The sequence below is a fragment of the Ruditapes philippinarum genome, unplaced genomic scaffold (genome assembly GCF_026571515.1).
Source record: "Ruditapes philippinarum isolate M1 unplaced genomic scaffold, ASM2657151v2 ctg165_1_1_1_1, whole genome shotgun sequence".
NCBI classification, from domain to species: domain Eukaryota; kingdom Metazoa; phylum Mollusca; class Bivalvia; order Venerida; family Veneridae; genus Ruditapes; species Ruditapes philippinarum.
In genome coordinates, this window is record NW_026859880.1 from 13,388 (window position 1) to 35,114 (window position 21,727).

General features: G+C 32.5%; 1 protein-coding gene across 9 annotated transcripts in view; it reads right to left on the bottom strand.

Moving 5' to 3' along the window:
- Positions 1 to 689: 689 nt before the first annotated feature.
- The window catches only part of LOC132758181 (uncharacterized), a 116,225-nt gene continuing 95,187 nt past the window's right edge, over positions 690 to 21,727 (bottom strand). For all 9 annotated transcript variants that reach the window (XM_060749733.1, XM_060749736.1, XM_060749737.1 and 6 more), the window contains 8 exons: positions 20,030 to 20,144; positions 15,083 to 15,243; positions 12,445 to 12,523; positions 11,434 to 11,510; positions 9,338 to 9,583; positions 8,657 to 8,782; positions 7,539 to 7,697; positions 690 to 7,175 (listed from right to left, as the gene is read on the bottom strand). In XM_060749733.1, coding sequence (XP_060605716.1) covers positions 6,772 to 7,175; positions 7,539 to 7,697; positions 8,657 to 8,782; positions 9,338 to 9,583; positions 11,434 to 11,510; positions 12,445 to 12,523; positions 15,083 to 15,243; positions 20,030 to 20,144 — 1,367 coding nt within the window. In that variant the 3' untranslated portion in view covers positions 690 to 6,771. The remainder of the gene's footprint in view (positions 7,176 to 7,538; positions 7,698 to 8,656; positions 8,783 to 9,337; positions 9,584 to 11,433; positions 11,511 to 12,444; positions 12,524 to 15,082; positions 15,244 to 20,029; positions 20,145 to 21,727) is intronic.

The following is a 21,727-nucleotide window of genomic DNA, read 5'->3' on the forward strand; positions in this document are numbered from 1 at the left end:
GACGGACCGACAAGTGCAAAGCAATATACCCCCTTTTTTTCAAAATGGGGGCATAATAAATCATTTTAACAAATACATATACATGTACTTTATGTAATATAATAGTGTATATACAGGTCGTACAAATTGACCCTTCATTTGTTCAAAAAAATGTGGATATTTGACATAGCCCATGACCAATCAGACAATAACATCAATTAAACTACTTTATCAGTTTCTCAACTTCTCACATGTTTTCATGATTCTTTTTTCTTAAGATCTGGAAAGAGGTTGATTCCTCGGAAGCATTCATCACAACAAAATTACATCAAACTTGCAGAGTCGGTTTGATTGGGTCTGTACACGAGAGATTATGAAATAATATGCAACATCCCTCACGCTCCCTAGCACCGGTTTGAGCGGTACTCAATTTTAACACTTAATTAAACGTCTTATCTTTAATTATGTTCCATCAGCACTTTCGGCGTTTGCAGATCTATTCGATATTTCTTAAATCCTTAACTATTAGTTTTAACTATTACGCATTATTCACCAGTATATACATGTATATCTATTAATCCTTGCCAACATTTATAATTATTGGTGTACCTTTTTTCTTGAAAATTAACAGGCCTTAAAGTTGGTTCGAACAAAAAATCCTATAAATATGTAGTTGCCTTAAGAATGTTGAAATTATGTATTTATTCAGCTATTTTCTACGCAAATTTATCAAATATCCTCGAAAATATCCCTATGCCATTCATTGCTTGTCTGTTACAGAACAATCATGGCAGTCAACAAATTGTACAATTATGTTAACAAGCATTTAATAAAAATATTAAACACACGTGACATGCTAGAATGTAGCAAAACCGGGCATTGTATAGGTATGTAAATGCATAATAAATCATCATGTTTTGGTGTCAATAAAACGCTTTCAAAAATAATGTAAAGTAAACATCGGAAAAAGTTTTAAATTTACTAGTAAATGTAAAAGCTTGTGAAATAAAATAAACTAAATCCATAAAATATCAAATTCTGATTAACAAATTGACATGGTCATCTGTTTTGTTCATGATTTTATTTGTCATCCATCCCCTCATTCGAGAAGACACAAAAAATAAATTTAAATATACAATACGAATTCATTTAAATGCTTATGTATAAAGTACATTCGTCAGATTATGAAAACAGCAAGTTTTTCAGGCTGCGTTTTCAAACCAACACTCAGCTGAATCTCCTCAATTATTAAACATGAATACCATTAAAATATAAACTACACCATTACATAATTGGTATAATACATATATACCATTACATTACTGATATACTAAAACATGCCATTAAAAACACATTAATTATTATTTACTTAAATAAAACTTGGACAAACAAAAGTTAAAATAGTAAGACAAATAACATACATACGCCTTAATGGTTATTCACGATATATATCATTGATTTTTTTTTATATAACATTTGGATTTTACAGACGCACCGGTTCATGAAACGAAATACGCGTTCATTTCAATGCATAAAAATCATTCACATTTCATTTTTCTGTTTAAACAATACAAATTTACTTTAAAGAAAACTGAATTTCATAATTTTGTTTTCTTCATAAGCAAAAAAATGTCGTTTCTACAACAGCAAAATGAAACATAAAACAAGAGCAAAAATATAACATATATATACACACATGTAAAATATCTATTCAAACAGCACAACAAGTTATATGTGAAGTAAGAAGGAAACAAGAGCTGTCCATAAGACAGCTCGCTCGACTATTTTCAGTGCTTGAAAAGCTAGAAGAAAAGGGACATAACTCTGTAAAAAGATAACTCAAGAGTTGTGGAACCTGTGTCTATCATGTTAAATACTCGCTGAGAAGTGTGTGAAGTTTCAACACATTCCCCTTTGTAGTTTTAGAGATACCGACTTACAAGCAAAAATTTTAACCCAAGCGTGACGCCGACGTCAGGGCGAGTACAATAGCTGTCCCAATTCTTCGAATAGTGGAGCTAGAAATAACATATTAAAACTTAACAAATACATTTTTGTTCAACAAATACTATACACTGACAGTAAAGAATAGTTCACACTGAAACACTTTTAATTTACATGCAGTTTAATTTCGAATAGAACATTTTGAGGGGCATTATATATAAACTTATAAATGAATAAATGCAGAGGCAAATAATGAGGGTGGAATAGAGGTCACTTATATATGAACTCAAGTGCAGAGAAAACAAGAGCTGTCCGTAAGACAGCGCGCTCGACTTTTTTATTGCTTGCCAATAAAAAAAGTTTTTGCAGTAAAAGGCAATACAAGAATCTCTGTATTTTTAAAGTGAACAATGGCCATGAGCATTAAGATATTTAGTGAAGAATTATTTTACTGAATTGTGTGATACCCTTGAACACTGCAGCAAAGTTTGAAATGTTTAAGTCAAAAGAGGGCTGGTAAGAAAGAAAAAAAAACTGAGTTGAGTTTTTTAGTGCTTGCCTATAATACAAAACATTGACAGTTAAGGGCCATAATTCAAATAAAATCTTTGACAGAATTACCTTCTCCTGGACATGTTTGGGAATCATGATTGTAAACAAGTATTCCAACTTTCAAATTAATATCTCAAACAGTTCAGTCAAAAAGTGGACTGGTACTAAAAACTTAACCAAGATTCTAAGTCGATAAAAGGCCTTAATTTTTAAAACAAATCCTAGACAGAGTTACCTTCTCTTGCGTACAGATGGGGGTAATGATGTGAAATAGCATTAAAAGTTTCAAAGCAATATCTCAAAGGGTTAAGGCAATAAGTGGATTTTACCCATATTCAATGTATTTTCTAAGTCAAAAAGGGGCATAATTCTGTCAAAAACCTTGACAGAGTTATGTCCTCTTGTCTGTTGATGAAGGTCGTGATGGTAAACAAGTATGGTCAGTTTCAAAGCAATACCTCCAATGGTTTTGAAATAAAGTGAGGTGGTACAAAAAACTTAACCAAGCTCAATACACTTTCTAAGTCAACAAGAGCTGTCCGTAAGACAGCGCGCTCGACTTTTTAGTGCTTGCCTATAATACAAAACATTGACAGTTAAGGGCCATAATTCAAATAAAATCTTTGACAGAATTACTTCTCCTGGACATGTTTGGGAATCATGATTGTAAACAAGTATTCCAACTTTCAAATTAATATCTCAAACAGTTCAGTCAAAAAGTGGACTGGTACTAAAAACTTAACCAAGATTCTAAGTCGATAAAAGGCCTTAATTTTTAAAACAAATCCTTGACAGAGTTACCTTCTCTTGCGTACAGATGGGGGTAATGATGTGAAATAGCATTAAAGTTTCAAAGCAATATCTCAAAGGGTTAAGGCAATAAGTGGATTTTACCCATATTCAATGTATTTTCTAAGTCAAAAAGGGGCATAATTCTGTCAAAAACCTTGACAGAGTTATGTCCTCTTGTCTGTTGATGAAGGTCGTGATGGTAAACAAGTATGGTCAGTTTCAAAGCAATACCTCCAATGGTTTTGAAATAAAGTGAGGTGGTACAAAAAACTTAACCAAGCTCAATACACTTTCTAAGTCAAAAAAGGGCCATAATTCTGTCAAAAACCTTGACAGAGTTATGTACTCTTGTCTGTAGATGGAGGTTATGATGGTGAACAAGTATGGTAAGTTTCAAAGCCATACTTGTAATACTTCTGAAATAAAGTGGGGTGGTACGAAAAACTTAACCAAGGTGTGACGCCAACGCCGACGCCGGGGCGAGTAGGATAGCTCCCCTTTTCATAGAAAAGTCGAGCTAAAAAAGGGCCATAATTCTGTCAAAAACCTTGACAGAGTTATGTACTCTTGTCTGTAGATGGAGGTTATGATGGTGAACAAGTATGGTAAGTTTCAAAGCCATACTTGTAATACTTCTGAAATAAAGTGGGGTGGTACGAAAAACTTAACCAAGGTGTGACGCCAACGCCGACGCTAACGCCGACGCCGACGCCGGGGCGAGTAGGATAGCTCCCCTTTTCATAGAAAAGTCGAGCTAAAAACGATGGTTGAGTACATTGCATCATATAAAACAAGAGCTGTCCGTAAGACAGCGCGCTCGACTTTTTTATTGCTTGCCAATAAAAAAAGTTTTTGCAGTAAAAGGCAATACAAGAATCTCTGTATTTTTAAAGTGAACAATGGCCATGAGCATTAAGATATTTAGTGAAGAATTATTTTACTGAATTGTGTGATACCCTTGAACACTGTAGCTGGTCACTTGTCCACCAATCAAATAGGCGAGATAAAATGTGAAATATGCATATACTACTGATTTTAATTTCAAGTACAAAAAGAGAAAAATAACTAGTTGTTTGATACCCTTGAATATTACAGCAATGTTTATATGACATAATTTATGGTAAAGTGAACAAGTGAATAGGAATGAATTTTTTTAGATTTTTTAAGTTTTTTAGTGCTTGCCTATAATACAAAACATTGACAGTTAAGGGCCATAATTCAAATAAAATCTTTGACAGAATTACCTTCTCCTGGACATGTTTGGGAATCATGATTGTAAACAAGTATTCCAACTTTCAAATTAATATCTCAAACAGTTCAGTCAAAAAGTGGACTGGTACTAAAAACTTAACCAAGATTCTAAGTCGATAAAAGGCCTTAATTTTTAAAACAAATCCTTGACAGAGTTACCTTCTCTTGCGTACAGATGGGGGTAATGATGTGAAATAGCATTAAAAGTTTCAAAGCAATATCTCAAAGGGTTAAGGCAATAAGTGGATTTTACCCATATTCAATGTATTTTCTAAGTCAAAAAGGGGCATAATTCTGTCAAAAACCTTGACAGAGTTATGTCCTCTTGTCTGTTGATGAAGGTCGTGATGGTAAACAAGTATGGTCAGTTTCAAAGCAATACCTCCAATGGTTTTGAAATAAAAGTGAGGTGGTACAAAAAAACTTAACCAAGCTCAATACACTTTCTAAGTCAAAAAAGGGCCATAATTCTGTCAAAAACCTTTGACAGAGTTATGTACTCTTGTCTGTAGATGGAGGTTATGATGGTGAACAAGTATGGTAAGTTTCAAAGCCATACTTGTAATACTTCTGAAATAAAGTGGGGTGGTACGAAAAACTTAACCAAGGTGTGACGCCAACGCCAACGCCGACGCCGACGCCGACGCCGACGCCGGGGCGAGTAGGATAGCTCCCCTTTTCATAGAAAAGTCGAGCTAAAAATGAAAAAAGTTTTTGTAGAACATTTTCTTTGGGGTCATTAATTGCACTATTTTAATATGATAGACAGACATTTTTCTTTGGTAAATTATGAAGAAATGGTTTGAGACAAAGAAAGAAACAAGGTTGAAAAAAAAATCTAACGAAATAGAAAAAAATTGGAATGCAAAGTTTCACCTACAAGCAACCATGCTTCAACATTAGCTATCTGACAAAACAAACACAAATTATTTGAAAGTCATTATCCACAAGTAAATATACTTATGCATGTTTAACCAAAATACAGAAAATAAAGAACACCCAATGCACAATTTGAGATGTATGGGCTAAAAAAAGAGTTGAATATATATACTTTTGTTTCAGAGGTGATATAACGGTCTACAAATTTAGGTTTTATTAATCTATTTCACTTCATTTTATCTTTTTTTTCTACGAAATTATAACATGACCTAAATTTTTGAAAAATAAAAATTAAATACTTTCAAAATTTTATTTCCAGTAAAATAACATCTTATATTTTTTTCCCTAATTAATCGGGAAACTATAAACAAAGAATAATAATAGTAACCGTTTTCAAATGTTCTTAAAATGACTTTAAGCGACTTAATAATTTATTCAATGACCTACTATGGCATATACTGGGTGCTGATTTGTGAAGAAATATTTTTTAAGATGTTAGCAAATTAATGTCTTTTTACTGAATTTCATGTCAAATGAAAATGTAAATAATTAAGCACATCAGATATCAAATTATTAACTTGTCATTCAGTTTTAACTATCGTAATCTATTCACGAATACATAATAGTATACCGGTTTTTTCTACGAGTGTCTAATAAATTTATTTCTATATACATGTGCATATTTCGTCACCTTGTATTGAATTTGATTACAAAGTAGACCATTAAAGTGTTGTTTTTTCACATGTATTTCTTTTACATTTACATTTTAGGCAAAAACAGCGGAAAAGGCCCGAATATACCAATATGAGGATGTCACGTGATTATGATGCATGTTTCAAAACATTGCGCATGCGCTGTCTTTGAGACCAAAGCGCACAAGTTTGCAAAAACTTCACAGTGATTGAATAATGTACAGCAATACAATTCATACTTTCAATCCTTTATCATGATCATTAATGAAACCATTTGTCTACAGTTTGCAAATGAATCTAGTCCATTTTTCATTCAAAAGAACGCTGGCTGACCTTGTTACGTAATAGGTCAACGGTGCTGATGTAAAAATTTGCATTTGTATTTACTACATTCATGTCCTATAAAAAGTCCATTCACTTGAAATCCTTTATCAAACTCCACCTGGACACAGAAGGGTCTGGTTATAGTGTGCTTTAAAAGCTCCATTACTTAGCAAATATTCACATCATTGGGCTAAAATTCAGTTTTAATATAAAACAATCATCAGTCAACTAAGCGTCTCATTTTGGAGTCTCAAAGCACGTGCTATCAATGATGTCAATACACTCTGGAACACAAGTATTAAATTGCGTAAATCACAAAAAAAAAGAATATTAGGCAGTCACGATATGGTTTGAGCACCTAACTGCTTGCTTGCACTGGAACCGACTCGGATCTATCGTAAAAATGTTGACCTTTGACCTCAACATGAGGATAAATGTCTTCTCCATCTAAAATTGGTGCACTTGGCGTTGCACTTGGCGTTGCCGAGTCTCTATAAATAGCACCAGCATCATGTGGATCAATAGCGCCACCTTCAGGCGGAGGAATATTTGGGTCACGTGGTTCGCTAGGTGGCGGTACGTGGCCATTGTCTTTTTCATTTACTGATACATCTGAAAGAAGTCTGCTGGAAGTTTCTTTACATTCGTAATTGTCTTTCTCGTTTTCCTGGCAAGCACATGGGAACAAGATAGCACAATAGCTTGCAGACCCAGGTTTCCGCTTGTTCGACCTGTCGTAACCATCGACAACCTCTGGGAAGTCTACAAATATAAAATTGAATTGATACCTTAAACCATTCGTACTTATTTATATAAAATATGTAACAAAACTCATAAAAAGTCAACGTGGTCAAACAATACCACTAAATTATGCTACTCAGAAACCATTTTCTCCCAAGAATAATTAAATTAATCAATTTGAAAGACACAATAAGTATAATGATTTTATTTTTCAAAGTTATTTACACAAATGTAGGTGGAATGGGAACGGACCAGTAATGTGACAGAATATAAATTCCCATGAATTTACACAAATAAGAATGGAACAGGACCAAATACTAGTATGTAAACATTTTTGATAAAAAAATTGTTAGACCGTAGTATAGAGTGAAATCATCGTTATACCTTCACTCATTTTGTTGACAACTTCTAGAACTATATCCATTCGTTTGACGTTCTCGTGACGTAGACAGCCAACAAGTTCCTCAACGGCGTCACCGGTGTTTCCCCGCCATCCGCGCCAATCCTGCATGTAACCGTTGATCGCGAATTTATGTTGCTTATCTAAAAGAAAACGAAAATGAAAAAACTATTTAACTATACCATTTAAATTAAGTATATCTTTATTTCAAATCGTGTTGTGTTACTCAGACACCCACAAACATACCACATGTACCAGAGAGACATAAGTTGTTAATTTCTGTTGGAGATTACAGGGTTTATTTTTTTCTGCAATTTATTGTACGAAAATGTCAAAAGGTCAGCTGTACAAAACATGTAGTAATCGAGACACCTTTTGTAAGAATTTGGAAAAAAGGGTGATCCCTAGGAAACATGAATTCCATCAAAATTGCAGACTCTAGGTTTGATTGAGTCTGTACATGAAGGATAATTAAAATGCAACATCCGTCACGTCCCCTAGCACCGGCGTGAGCGGTACTTAATTTTCAAAACTTAAAACTGCTGGAATCAATAAAGTCTTACATTAAGTAACGTTCTCCTAAATTCTTTAGTACAATGGCATGTTGCATGTTTATTAATGGTCATTTTGATGACCCAGATTATATTTTTCAATGCAAGAAGGACCGAAGGGAAAAGATGATATGAAAACTCTATTATCAAATAAACTTACACTCCATCTTTGAAAAACAAATGATTGTGATAAAGACTTCCAACATAAAAAAAACTTTTTCTATTATTTTTTTTTAATTCAAAGTACTAAAACAGTCTTTTTTGTGTTTGTTTGATTGTTTGGGTTTTACGTCACACCGACACAGTATAGGTCATTTGGCGACGTTCCAGCTTTACTGGTGGAGGAAGACCTCAGGTGCCCTTCCGTGCATTATTTCAGGCACGAACTGGCACCTGAGTAGAACCACCGACGTTCCGTAAGCTAGCTAGATAGCTTCCTCACATGAAAGAATTCAAAGTCCCTGTCGGGATTCGAACCCACAGCGGTGAGGGGCAAGTGGTTTGAATCATTTTTTGTGGGGAAGGGGTTATAATAAAAGTTAAAATCGCACCTCTGTATTTCTCGACAAGCACCTCATATCTTGCAGGTTCTATATGGTTCCTAAACAACTCTCTCGGTAAATCCCAGATCTGATTATTTATTCTATCTTCAACTTCTTTCTGTAGAGCGTCCAAAACTGAAATGATAACCAAACTTTAAACATAAGTGTCAGACGACATTTAAGTAAAATTTGTACAGCAGAGTTTAAGTTTAATATAATGTGCATTTAGAATATTGTATATTTGAGTATATGAATATGTATTTTTTATACTCACGAGAACAAAACACTACTTTAAGCAGACGACCAAAAATACTAGTAACTTTTACATTAAACAATGTACAAAATAATGACAAATTGCCAGCAGGGTTGTTTATTTACGAGACCTAATTATTAAATTTATTTAATATTGGTCCTACTAGAAGTGTTTTTTTATATTTGGTTGGCCTTATAAATAAAATATCTTATTAACTGGAATAAAGTGACTAGCTAAGGCATACGGCGCATAAAGCAGACGATGCATAAAGCAGACGATGCTGCAATTTCATTACAATATCTTGTATATACGAGAAATAATTATGAAACTTGCAATGGGACCAAGTGATTTGATTCCATATTTTATTCTGTAAATAAAATTAGTCGATGACCTAAAGCAGACGACACTGTAAGCAGACGACAATGCAGATTACATACCAGAATTACAATATTTCTCGTCTTTTCTCGAACGTTTGATGATTTCTGGCAAAAGTTCTTCCAGCTGTTCGGTCCGAATCTGACGTTTCCTGGCCCTCTGTCGGCGTCGGAGACAACACACAAGTATCACAAGAATCAAAAGTAGGGCCCCTAATACACCAAACACTACCCCAAGTATGAGTCCCGTGGAGGAGGGTTCGGTTGGACTCGGTGTTGTATACTGGATGACACCACATTTGGACACATCTGAAAAGTAAATATTCTCAAGTAAACAAAAACTACACCAAAATAATATGATTTATATCATTCAAAGAAAAAGTATGTTTAAAAAGATAAAAAAAATCAACATCAAAGTTTTATTAGATATAAGTTGCACGAGTTTCACGTACAATTTAACTTCAGCCCGCTGCCGGCAGCAAATTTGACCTATACGAACAGTGCAGACCATAATCGGTGGGCACATCTGTGCTGTCGAGTCATTGTCTGCACTGTTCGTTTTTCAGTCAGTACTTGAAATTTTCACTAAAAATAATTGGTTTTGTCTGGATTGAAAGTCTTTAAAGTATTTAGCGTTGAAACGGTTAAAGGTTCTATAGAAGATGTTTAATACGTCAAAGGATTTTACCAGTATCCCGATGATAATTCACTTCCAATTGTAATATTCTGTTTGGGCAAAAACTCCTCGGCAATTGTTTTATTATCATATCAAACTAAAAACCTAATCCGAGGCAGGTGTTTAATTGACATTTAACATTTATAAAGGCAGATAAATATATGGTGCAACGAGTTTTTTTTCCGTTGTTGTTATTTGTGTTTGTTTAATGCAAGTACTAGAGCAATTGCCAATTTTTGTCTAAACTTTTAATGTCGCCATTGGCAATCCGACACAAAAACGCTTCGGTAGATAAAGAAGTAATTAGTTATTTCCATCGGGTAGTATATGTTCTTTTATATTGTTTATGCGTTAAAGAAACCAATGGCTTATTGCTTGTCTGTAATTCCGAAAGAATAAAACGGATTATATGCTATGGAAATATTAACAAACAGTAATAAAACCTCATTTTCGAGCATATTAAGAAACACTCATTTTCGTACATATTAAGAAATAGAAAAAACATATTTCATTTATCAATTCTGCTTTTTTGGGGAAAACATAGTTATAAAATGATCGTAATTTTTTGGGTTAAGTATCTCAGACAAATGAAAGCAGGGACATAATACAAAAGTTGATTTTCAAGCTTTACTGGTGGAGGAAGACATTGAACTTGAAATTTTAAGTTTATATGCAATAATGCATTTTTTTTATATATTTATTTTTATAAAAACATCAATTAAGATTTAGCTGCCTTTGCCTTTCAAGAAGATATCGATAATAACTGATATAAGGCTGCACTTGATTTTTAAAAGTTCTTCTTAGAAAAAAAAAATGAAATAATAATCAATGTTCTAAAATCGCCCCAAAATTGCTACCATAAACAAATCACCTTATGACGTCATATCATTTTATTCGTTCACATAACGGAGATAATAAATCTTAAGTCGTGCGGTGCTTAACACATTTATCTTGAACATTTTCCTTAATCGGAAATAGGAACGTTGCATAACAACAATAAATCAAAAGAATCGAATAAAAATTTCTAAACCGAGTTATAAGTGTTTGGTTAAAATCTAAGAACAATGTTCCAATTATGGCCAGCAGGTGCCCAATTTACTTAAATTTCCATTCCGGAACAACGTGGCAGCTGGGTGATTAATCAAGCATGCCGCAAGGGATGCAATCGATTCTCAGTTCAATGACAAGAACGTTATTATTCGAACACTCTTTTGCATCAGAAGCCGGACGACTTTGAGAATAAAAGTTGATAGAAAAGACAGATGAGCACTTTACTGTCTCCTCAGAGGATAAGTATCAATTAGATATGAATGAAAGAGCTGCAAGACAAAAACCTTCTACCGTACTTTATCCAAAAAATAAACAAATTCTCATTCTTAATAACTTATAACTTATTGAACGATTTAATCGAAGTAAAGAATTAATCTGACTTCATAAGACACGCAAAGACGTCATACTGACAACTTAATAGCTAGATATTTACCGTTGATTTTTGGTCCACATTTGTTATCATTAGTGCCATTGCTTTTCGACAATGTACATCGCCCTTCTTTTTCACAACTGTAAAAGAAAAGAGAAAATATGTAATCTATGCAAAAACATCGCCGATGAACAGTTGCAAAATGTAATATATGTATTATTGTAAATTATCAATTTCAAATTTCACTTTGTTGCAATACCTGTTTAAAGACATTCTGCCAGAACAATAGTGTAGACAAAATGTTTGTGTACATGTATTTAACTTCATCTTGAGATTAACTAGTGATAAAACAGTACAGAAATTAATACAACAATTTCACGTGCCCTTATTGAATATATTTCCATCTATAAATTATTGTAATTATGGGTGAATTTTTCTTTAAAGCAACATGCCTCCGGATTCATTCTTATTTTCATGAATGTTTTTAAAAAGAATTAAAATGTAAAATATCGTCAAGAGTAAAAGAAAAGTGAGCAACACACTGGTACAAATACAAAAATGACCTAAAAACAGGTCAAAATATAAAAAATAGCCCTTACTGCGTTAGTAATGCAGTAGAAATATGATAAATAATACTGCAAAATCAATAATTCATTGCATATCACATGTGTATAATTTTTTGAATATTCTATTTTTGTTGAAATCTTAGTATATATATTTTCAAGGTTATTTTTCTTGACATAGATTGGAATATCTGAAGGCATGTAGCTTTACATTTCTTATACATAAACCCAGAATTTAATATGAGCCACGCCATGACAAAATCAACATAATGCCTTTGCGACCAGCATGGATCCAGACCAGCCTGCGCTTCCGCGAAGTCTGATCAGGATCCATGTTGTACGCTTACAAACCCTATAACAAGTAGAGAAACTGATAGCGAACAGCATGGATCCTGATCAGACTGCGCGGATGCGCAGGCTGGTCTGGATCCATGCTGGTCGCTTAACGTTGGTTTTGTCGTGACGCGGCTCATATATTTTAGGGTGTGAAGCTTTAAAGAATCATACTTACTTTCTAAGTGGTTTACACGTGGAATACGTGTCTTGTGTATCCGACCACATGTCCTTCTGTATACAATTTTCACAAAAACCTAAAGTAACAAAAAAATAAAAATTACATTCCATACCTATATATACTGATTATCCTTAACCCACGGGGGAAACGAAATCTAAAACTATTCTAGCATAATATCATAATTATATTCAACACCCAGAGGTCAAAGGTCAAAAGATCCAAAAAGGAATTTTTACATAAAAGGTGTTTTCACAGACATATAAGCGGATATATATTTTAAAAACTTTGCCAACACCATCATGTATGTATGTATAAATCTATGGCATTTTTTTTCTTCTAAAAACGAATACGTTATCAAACATTTGCAGGTTATCTTCTGACAAAATCGAATCTTAAGTTGCACATTTTTGTTTATTTAATATTTAAAAGAAATGACAGTTACATGAAAAACAAAAAATAAAATAAAAAAGCTTGTTATTATAAAGAATTGAAATAAAAATGAAGCTAAGGTTTACTGATCACTTATTCACCATAGAAATTTAAATTGGTTCATGCAAAGTACATTTAACCCTTTTTTCTTAAAAAAATCGTGCAGTGCAAAATAAGTTCTGACAATATTTGTACAATATTCATACATTAAAAAAATCTTTCACCAAATAAATAGTTCAGATGGTAAGAAACGCAAACAACCTTTTAACGTTCATTTTTCATTCTTCTTTTAATTCTAAATCATACAACCCTGTCAATCATGTCACAATCCTATTTTTAGAATCTACATGTATTTTCTATTTATAATAATACAGTTATATTTCTTGTATCAAAGTTTATATCTATAATAATTATGTTGTTTCTGGATTATTAAAGTAAATGTAACAAGACGAGGGCAAAAACAATTCTATATTTTGTAAATATAATACTTAAATAACAAGGCAAAACATTTTTTTCTAAAATTGACGAAATTCAATAGTGCTTGTTTGTCATGCGAAAGCAACGCTTTTGCAGATAAATCAATACGCATTTACAATTTAATTATTTCAATTTAATTATTTCGTTAAAATAATTAATATATAGTGTCCTCATCCAGTTACAGTATTAACATATGCCTTCTAGACAAGGCTGGAAATGTTTAATGTAATATATAGATAATTCAAACATAAGAAATAAAAATGTTAGTAATTAAGATTTTTTCTTGTTTGTACTTTTGTTAGAACTCGTGTATAAAATAATTTTGTATAAAGAGGGTTTCCATTGTCACAGTTAAATGTGTAATAGAGAAAATTGCATAGAGCTTATTTTTATATAATAATAACGTATTTCTCAAGATTGAAATGCAATTATATATAAAAAACTAAAATAGGTCAAGTTAAAATGGCAGTCATCGAGTTTTATAAATCTGCATGATGCCATTTTATATACAAGTTGACCCATTTTTAGAAATATCAACACCATTGCGTATACATGTAAATGTCAAGGTACCCTATTCGTAGTAGCAGACGACACTGTTTCCGGCTCGTGACGTTTAAATACACGTGCAATTTTGGCATTCATCGGTAATTTACGGAAGTCACGAGGATGCAAGCCAATATAGCACGCTAGATAACGTATTTCAACTGAACGGAAATTACCGTCTGCTTTTACGAATGATTTTACCTTTTCACAAAAAACCGCACATAAATTGGGAGAGAAAACGCTATGTGTCGGCGGTATGTAAGAAATAAAGGGGCGGTAGTTCTAAAACTCTATGGGAAATAACTTTGTTACTAGAAAAACCAGCGCACTTGGATTATTATAGGGGATGGTAATTTATTAAGCTTTTGTCTGGTAAAAACTTGGAATACATGCAAAATTTGACAATAAAATTGCAAACGAAAACTAAATTTCTTTTATTACACTGAAGCATAACTAACTCTGAAATGTAAACTATGTACAAATTGACTTCTCTACAATAGTCGCAGCACAAAATGTACATAAACTAAATAAATACGTAACTACCAAAAGCTTGTCGTCTGCATGCGAATTTAGAATAAGATTTTTTACATTTCTTTTGATTTTTTTTCAGTTAAATACAAAACAGAATGAAACCATTGCTAGAAAATATAGGAACTTGGTTTTGTGCCTGGTTTGTTTGGGTCTCACACTAACAAAACTTACCTGTTCTCCGCCCGTCCTCTGGAAATAACAACAAGGGGAGTAACTCCACTAGTTTTAATACAATCACACTAACAGTTCATAAAGAGTTGTCTCTCTTAATCTAATGAAAAACTTGTTTCAAACTACCTGTCGCTTTGCACTTATTAGTCGCATACAAGAACAAATTTATTATTTTTACAACAAAAAATAAAAAGCCGAAATCAAATGAAACAAGATTTGACATGCTACACACTAAAACGAGTGTCAATTAAAAAAAAACACTAAAATTTTCCAAATAAGTTACTCATATACATGCGTTACATTTGCATGTGATACTGCTCGTTTATTAAATGTCTTTACTTTTTACCTCAAAACATGAATGTTGCAGGGATTGGTGGAACAATAAGTGAACTTAAAATGAAAACAAAAGGTAAAATAATGCAATCGTGGGATCGGTAAAGCATACAGGTGAGAATAAGTAAATCTAAACGCTCACAACACTTACCGAATGACCCCTGTCCGTATCCCTTTCCGCATACTTTATTTGGCACGCATGCGCGTTGGTCCGTACTTTCAAAATGGTAGCCAAGATCGCAGACGCACTCCGCATCATGTGTCTTGCTGCCATAGTCTTTATAGCTCATACGGTACTTGTCGCAGGTCTGCCTATAATGACAAAACGAAACAAAAAAATAAGTACAATTAAACACTCGTTTACAACTAAAATTTACAAAATATTTCAATGTTAAAAAAAAATCTAATACCATATATCAGGTAATTTTCGCGTACGGTAAATTTTGCGATTTTGGCGGTAAAAATTTAATGAGATTCTCTTTACGACAGACCCGTATAAAAACAATGTAGACCTATTATTACTATAAGACTAGGCTTTCCGAGACTGGTAGTTCACGAGATAGTTGATACATAACAAAAATAAAGCTATAACTCGTATACTAAAAGGATAAAGTAATCCGAAGTGATTAAAACCGTCCGATACAGTAAATTTCTAGATGGTTTCGAGGCCTTCTCGGATCACGACCACGTTTTCTTTTATGATAACAGTACTGGTAAGTGCCAGGAGGCGAACTCGGAAAAAAAGATTATTATAAGTTGCAAGATTATCTTTTTTTACATTCAAGCTAAAATAAATATGTTTTAAACTAAACTAAGAACTTTATTGAACATAACTTATCAATTTTAAATAACAAAAATAACAAGAGGGGACATTAATACACGTAATTTTCAATTTTAACATGGTAAAGAAATTATATAAATACTTCAATTTGGATAATACACAATTTATTTCTATCTAGATTTTTTATCAGTAGAGGCGGCTTAAATCTTCCTATAGTTCATAATATCTCAGCATTTTCCAGGTATCTAAATAGCATTTCTAATACAGCATGAATTAATCTCATTCCCAGATAGTCCGTATCTCTGTCTATGACTGATGCATAATAAAATGCGTTTTCGCGTGCAATTTTTATTATAGGCGGTGTTTAGCTTTGATGGTATTGCATGTGATAGCATGATCTGTAATACTCTGCTTGGATACTTGGAAGAAAGCAAGTCAATCTTTCAGTAGATGAAAAAATATAGCTTATTTATTATGGTATTGTCTTTTTTGCAATGAACTTCAAGGGGATGAAATACTTGTAATATGTAGTACAATAAACTATAGTTTAATATAGTTAAACAAATAACGCTGAAAGACTAGTATTTTCTTAAAAAAACTTTAATCACTAATTTTCTAAAACACACTGTTGCAAACATTTATACAGTTTTTTCCATTTCTTGTTTTGATTTTGTGTCATTTGTTTATTTTGCTTATCCCGATCTTTTGGTTTTTTATATAGGAAGTCGTGCCTATCAAAATTCTAAAAATTTAATAAGATAATAAGTTAAATAAATAATATACGCCAGTATGTATGACTACAAAAATAAAATGAGTTTCAAGTTTTATATAGTTTTATAGTCAAGAAATATCGCAAACTTCCCTCGTCAATTTATAATTAATTTCAATATCTGCATATAAATTATAATTTATTGAAATTTTCAAATAACACAATGTGTCACCCAAGTGTGCTGTAGCATTATTAAAAATGTTATGTCTGAAGACAGGCCTTCAACATTCAATAATGAACAATGCATTTATTAAAATTCCTTTAAATAATAAATGTAATATAAAGAAAAAGTAGCCTACGAATCTAGAACACTTTCATTTGCAATACATGTAACAGCTGTCTGTCAAAAAGTACAGTTCGCATTGAACAAAAAAGATTCATTTCGGAGAAAAAGCAATTATTTCTAATTAATTGAAACTCTGCATGTGCTTGCTACTCATCTGTTACGCAATTGCAAAAACAACAAACAAAAACAACAACAAAAACAGCGTTTCAAATGAGAAAACAAGTGCGTTTATCTTTCAGATATATAAGTTAATTGCCTATTAATCATTTCTTAATTAATTGTTTAAAATATCGTTTCTATTACAGAAAATGAGATCTCTCTCAAGGCAGGATGATGTATAACATATATCCAACAAATATGTTTTATTATACTAATGGAGTAATATTCAGTTTAAACATATCTTAGCTCGCTTATTATGAAGTTAAATGCATTAATTGAACCACTCTATAAATAGCACCCTGAAGCAACCCTGAAACTTATCATTACTGATGCCCCTTGACGAAGCATGTTCCTATTAGAGCTCAAACTCATGACCCGTTGGCTGAGAAACTGACACATGAAACACTAAATCATCACCCTGTTATCTAACTTAGTCAAATATATTTAGAGACATATTTTATCTCTGACATGGGTTCTTTTGTTCTTATTTTTTATTTGTAACAGTAATATGTTTTTTTGTAGTTTTAAATTTTGATAGATATTGTACTGAAGCTAAATTTCAGTTTTAATTAATATCTTTAGTTCAAGTAAAAGAAACCAGTTTGAAGACAATCCTTATCTTAAACCAGTTTTCTGCAACGGTAAAAAGAACACTTCTGGCACATTTCTATGAAATTCAATTCAATATCTTTTATCAGAGAAGCAAAAGATTGTATTTGGCGTTCCATAGTTTACAAAAGTCATTGTTATTTATTGACTCGCATCAATCATTTATTCATTTACTTATTTATGAATAACGCATCGCTTTTAATATCTACTTCACATATTAATCCTAGAAAATATATCAGTGTATTTTTTTTTCTATTCCGACTTTCATGATACGTTACGATGGTAACTCTTTAGGGATGATCTTTAATCAGTGGTAATGGAACGCGTTCCCTTTGTGATTTCTTAACACCAATTACTTCTATTCAAACATAAAAATGAACTCCGAATGTTCAATGGCACAGATTTGCATTTCATCACGATGAATTTGCATGAAAGAAGAAAAAACAAGCTTGTAACATGTCGAAAACTCAGCGTGCTTTTATCTTTGAGAATTTCGGGCTAACTTTTTATACATTTCTCTTTTTTCGCCTTCTGACTCCGACATTATAATCTAATAGTTACTGCGAAGAATGACGAGTTGGAACAAAACAATTGGAACTCACCAGGATACCATTTACACGTTTATGCCTGCTAGGGCAAATTGACTTCTTTTTTACAAAAAAAGGAAGAAGAGAAAGAAAATGATTATTGCACGATTTTTACGATATTTTGGAAGAAAAAGAGTTCGTTATCAATCTTTATGTGTACACGTTTAAATAAGAGACAGCAAGAGAAGATAAATAATTTATTTACAAAATAAACTGACAATAAAATGTGAAAGTACTACGGAGTCTATACAACGGACACGGAGGATACATCTTTCTTTTACTTTTAGTTTATCCAGGAACTTTAGTTGACATTTCAAATAAAGTCCCTGGTTGATCTTGAAGTTTATAATGTTTGAAGATTTCTATACCTTATTATTTCAATAGGTTTTAATATCACGTGACTTATACATCATAAGTATAAAATCACGCTTTAATCTTATCTCATTAGAAGACAGAGATATTTGTAATATCTTATTGATTTTGGAATCTGTATAATTTTCAAAATCACAAAGTAAGTAATAGAAAGAGCACCGAAACACGAGGCTATCTGATTTGTACGAGGGGGCGTAGCCCCCGAGTATAAATCAGATTGCCGAGTGTTTTGGTGTTCTTTCTCTTTTGTATCATATAGTCAAACATAAAAGCACGTATATGTATACGATTTAACCCTGACACATTTTCAACAGAAAGGTCTCCAAACTATGATACAATAAATAATACCGTTCATACAGTTTTATTACACACAATTTATGACGACGTATGTAGAAATTTACCGGCAGGCAAATTTCGGATCACAATTTGATCCAGTGTCTCTGTCAGCCTATAATTCCTATCAGATCAATTGTACGGTCTTTTTCTGATGATCAAATAACCTAATTAAGATTATTTTCTCAATTAATTCCACTACACTAGGGGATTATATAGACGTTCTTCAGATGAAAATACCCCGTGTGATATAATGACGCTTCTCATTGATTTTCAATACGCGACAAACTATAAAGTTTCTACCAGAATCGTCATCATGTCGATACGGACTATTTTCTGCAGCGGATGTGTCTATGTTTTTGCAAGATGCAATAAAACTACATTATGTCTAGCACATGTACTATTTTTCTCTCTCCTGAAAACGATTCTTTTAAGTTTTTCCTATCGGTAATGTTTCATTAGTTAGCTATGATATGCAATTATTTTGGAAATTTTGTTTCGATTTTTTTAGGTATACCAGTAAACTGTTGATAATCAATGACATATCTATTTTGCAAAATATATTACTGACTTCTTTTCTATAATTATCTCCCTTTAATAGTCTATCGTAAATAACTAAATGCCTACAATTTCCTTTTTTTATTGAAACTTGATGCGAGAACATAGGTTACTTTCTCGAAATATTTTACGAGATTCATCTCATAACAGTGACCACAGAAATGATGTCTTACTGATTATTCATTTTTGGTCACACAGGCACTTAAATACACACAAAAAAGCTTTCTTATTTAATTGCTGGTAACAAATACCAAAGGAACCCCTCCAAGCATTATTTCACCACCCATTCCCAGTTGTAGGTCCAGATATCTTAAAATTAATTTCTGTTCATCTTGCAAATACAGTCAAACCCATTGTTAAGCCAACCTCGTATATATATGACACTACCCTCTTTACCTATAAAATATCTAATTTGAACAAATAGTGTGCAAAATATTGTGTTCTGGAAGATAATATATGCGCTTTTCTATAAATTTCTGAGACTGGCTTATTCTATCAGGTGTGACTGTAATTGTACCATTTACACAAATGGGTTTTATTTGGCAGCCAAATTCAAAGTCACTTAAATCTAAAAGGGGAACTTAATTTTATATCATCAGTATTCAACTTTTTCTAAAAAAATGAACTTATTCAAGGATTCAAACCTGTATTTGCACTGGTCGCCATATCTGTTCTTATCTGGCTGGAAAGTCAGTTCCCCACACTGCTTGCAATACCGCCCGGCTTCTCCGTTCAGGTCACATTTTTCCATCTGATGTCCTGAAAAAAGTAAACAAAAACAAGGATAATGATTGTTCGATTATTTCTGGACGGGACTGTCAATAAATGTAATTATTTCTCTCTATACAATGACGTTTTATTTGACATTCTGAATTAACAATAAACTTTCTTCTATTTCATTCCCTAATTAATCACATTTCTAATCTTTTTAATCCTCTTGGCAGTATCTGTAGAAAGTATCAATTAATTTGACCAAGAAATCGCGTGCAGATGCAATCAAATAATTAGACTGGTTTAGAGATTATAGCGCGCGGAATTCACGCGGGAAATCACGCCGGAAACCGGAAGTCGGATAATCTGGATATGAAGGAAGTATATTGTATTGTTACAACCTTATTAGAAATAATCTCTAAGCGCCAGAAAAGTTTCTTCCTAATGAACTGTTCTTAAGCTAGCATAAAATTGTATATGGGGGGAAATACGAAGAAATACTACTGTTCGAATATTGATAGATGACATTAAAGGAGCAATTATTAAATACAGCAATTCAAATGTTTAAAAAAATGTTCTGTGTAAATAAAACCCGGATATAAATTCTGAAGTTACGTGAATATTTTAATGCTGATGTATTCACTGAGGTCTTGATAAACCATTTGTTCTTCAATACATTGAAGGTATAAACAAAATAATTTATTGCTTTACTTGTGTGCCAATAAAGGGACTCAATATGTAAATTCCGTTCTTACAAAAATAAATAGTATTCACGACATATCATAACATGCCATGCAAAAATGTAAGAAAATAACATAGAGTCAAAGTGCTGTAAATATTTGTACAAAAATAGATTTTTGTCTTTCCTAGACGTACGAAAAAGAAAAATTGCCCAACTTAATGTCTTCAACATTATGCCTTATTTCCTATACTAATTTCTTTTCTAGAATCTTAGACGCTAAATCCCTACTTTGCTATCATCTATGCTCTAACAATCCTTCCTAGTCGGAGTTATTGATCTGAATTAGAAACAATAGATGCTTTCATATTTGTCAATGTCGTAAAAACGATACCATAAAGTGACTCGTTGTCGTTATATCGAGCCGAAAAGTGGCAGTTCGTATGTCTAAAGTAATCATGACGAATGTCGGAGATTTGCTGTATATTCTCCGGACTTGTCGAAATTCTGCGGATACATTTTGATTCGCTACTCACTCAAACAAGAAAAGGAGACGCAGAATCGAATAAATCCGCTTAAGAACATTATTACCGGCCCGTCAATCTCGATTTAATTGGAAGCGATTGTCAATATTTCCAATCTATTCGGAGAACAAGCAATTATTTATGATCTGTTGATTCTAGTAAATGTTTTCCTGTCGAGAGCGAAATTGTAAACCATTTACTGTGAGCGTTTCAAAAACATAATTTGAAATGTTTACAAATGAACTTCGACATTTTGCTAGTCAATTTTAAACTCCATGTTTTGTGTGAGGGGAGTTCTGGGAAAATGAAACAAAATTTTACCATTTGATAGCTTAACATACAACTTTAACGTTGTACATGACTTGCATAATAAATTTAAAAAAAAATGAAAACACTTTTCATCAGACGTTATTGGTGTTCGTCCCTAC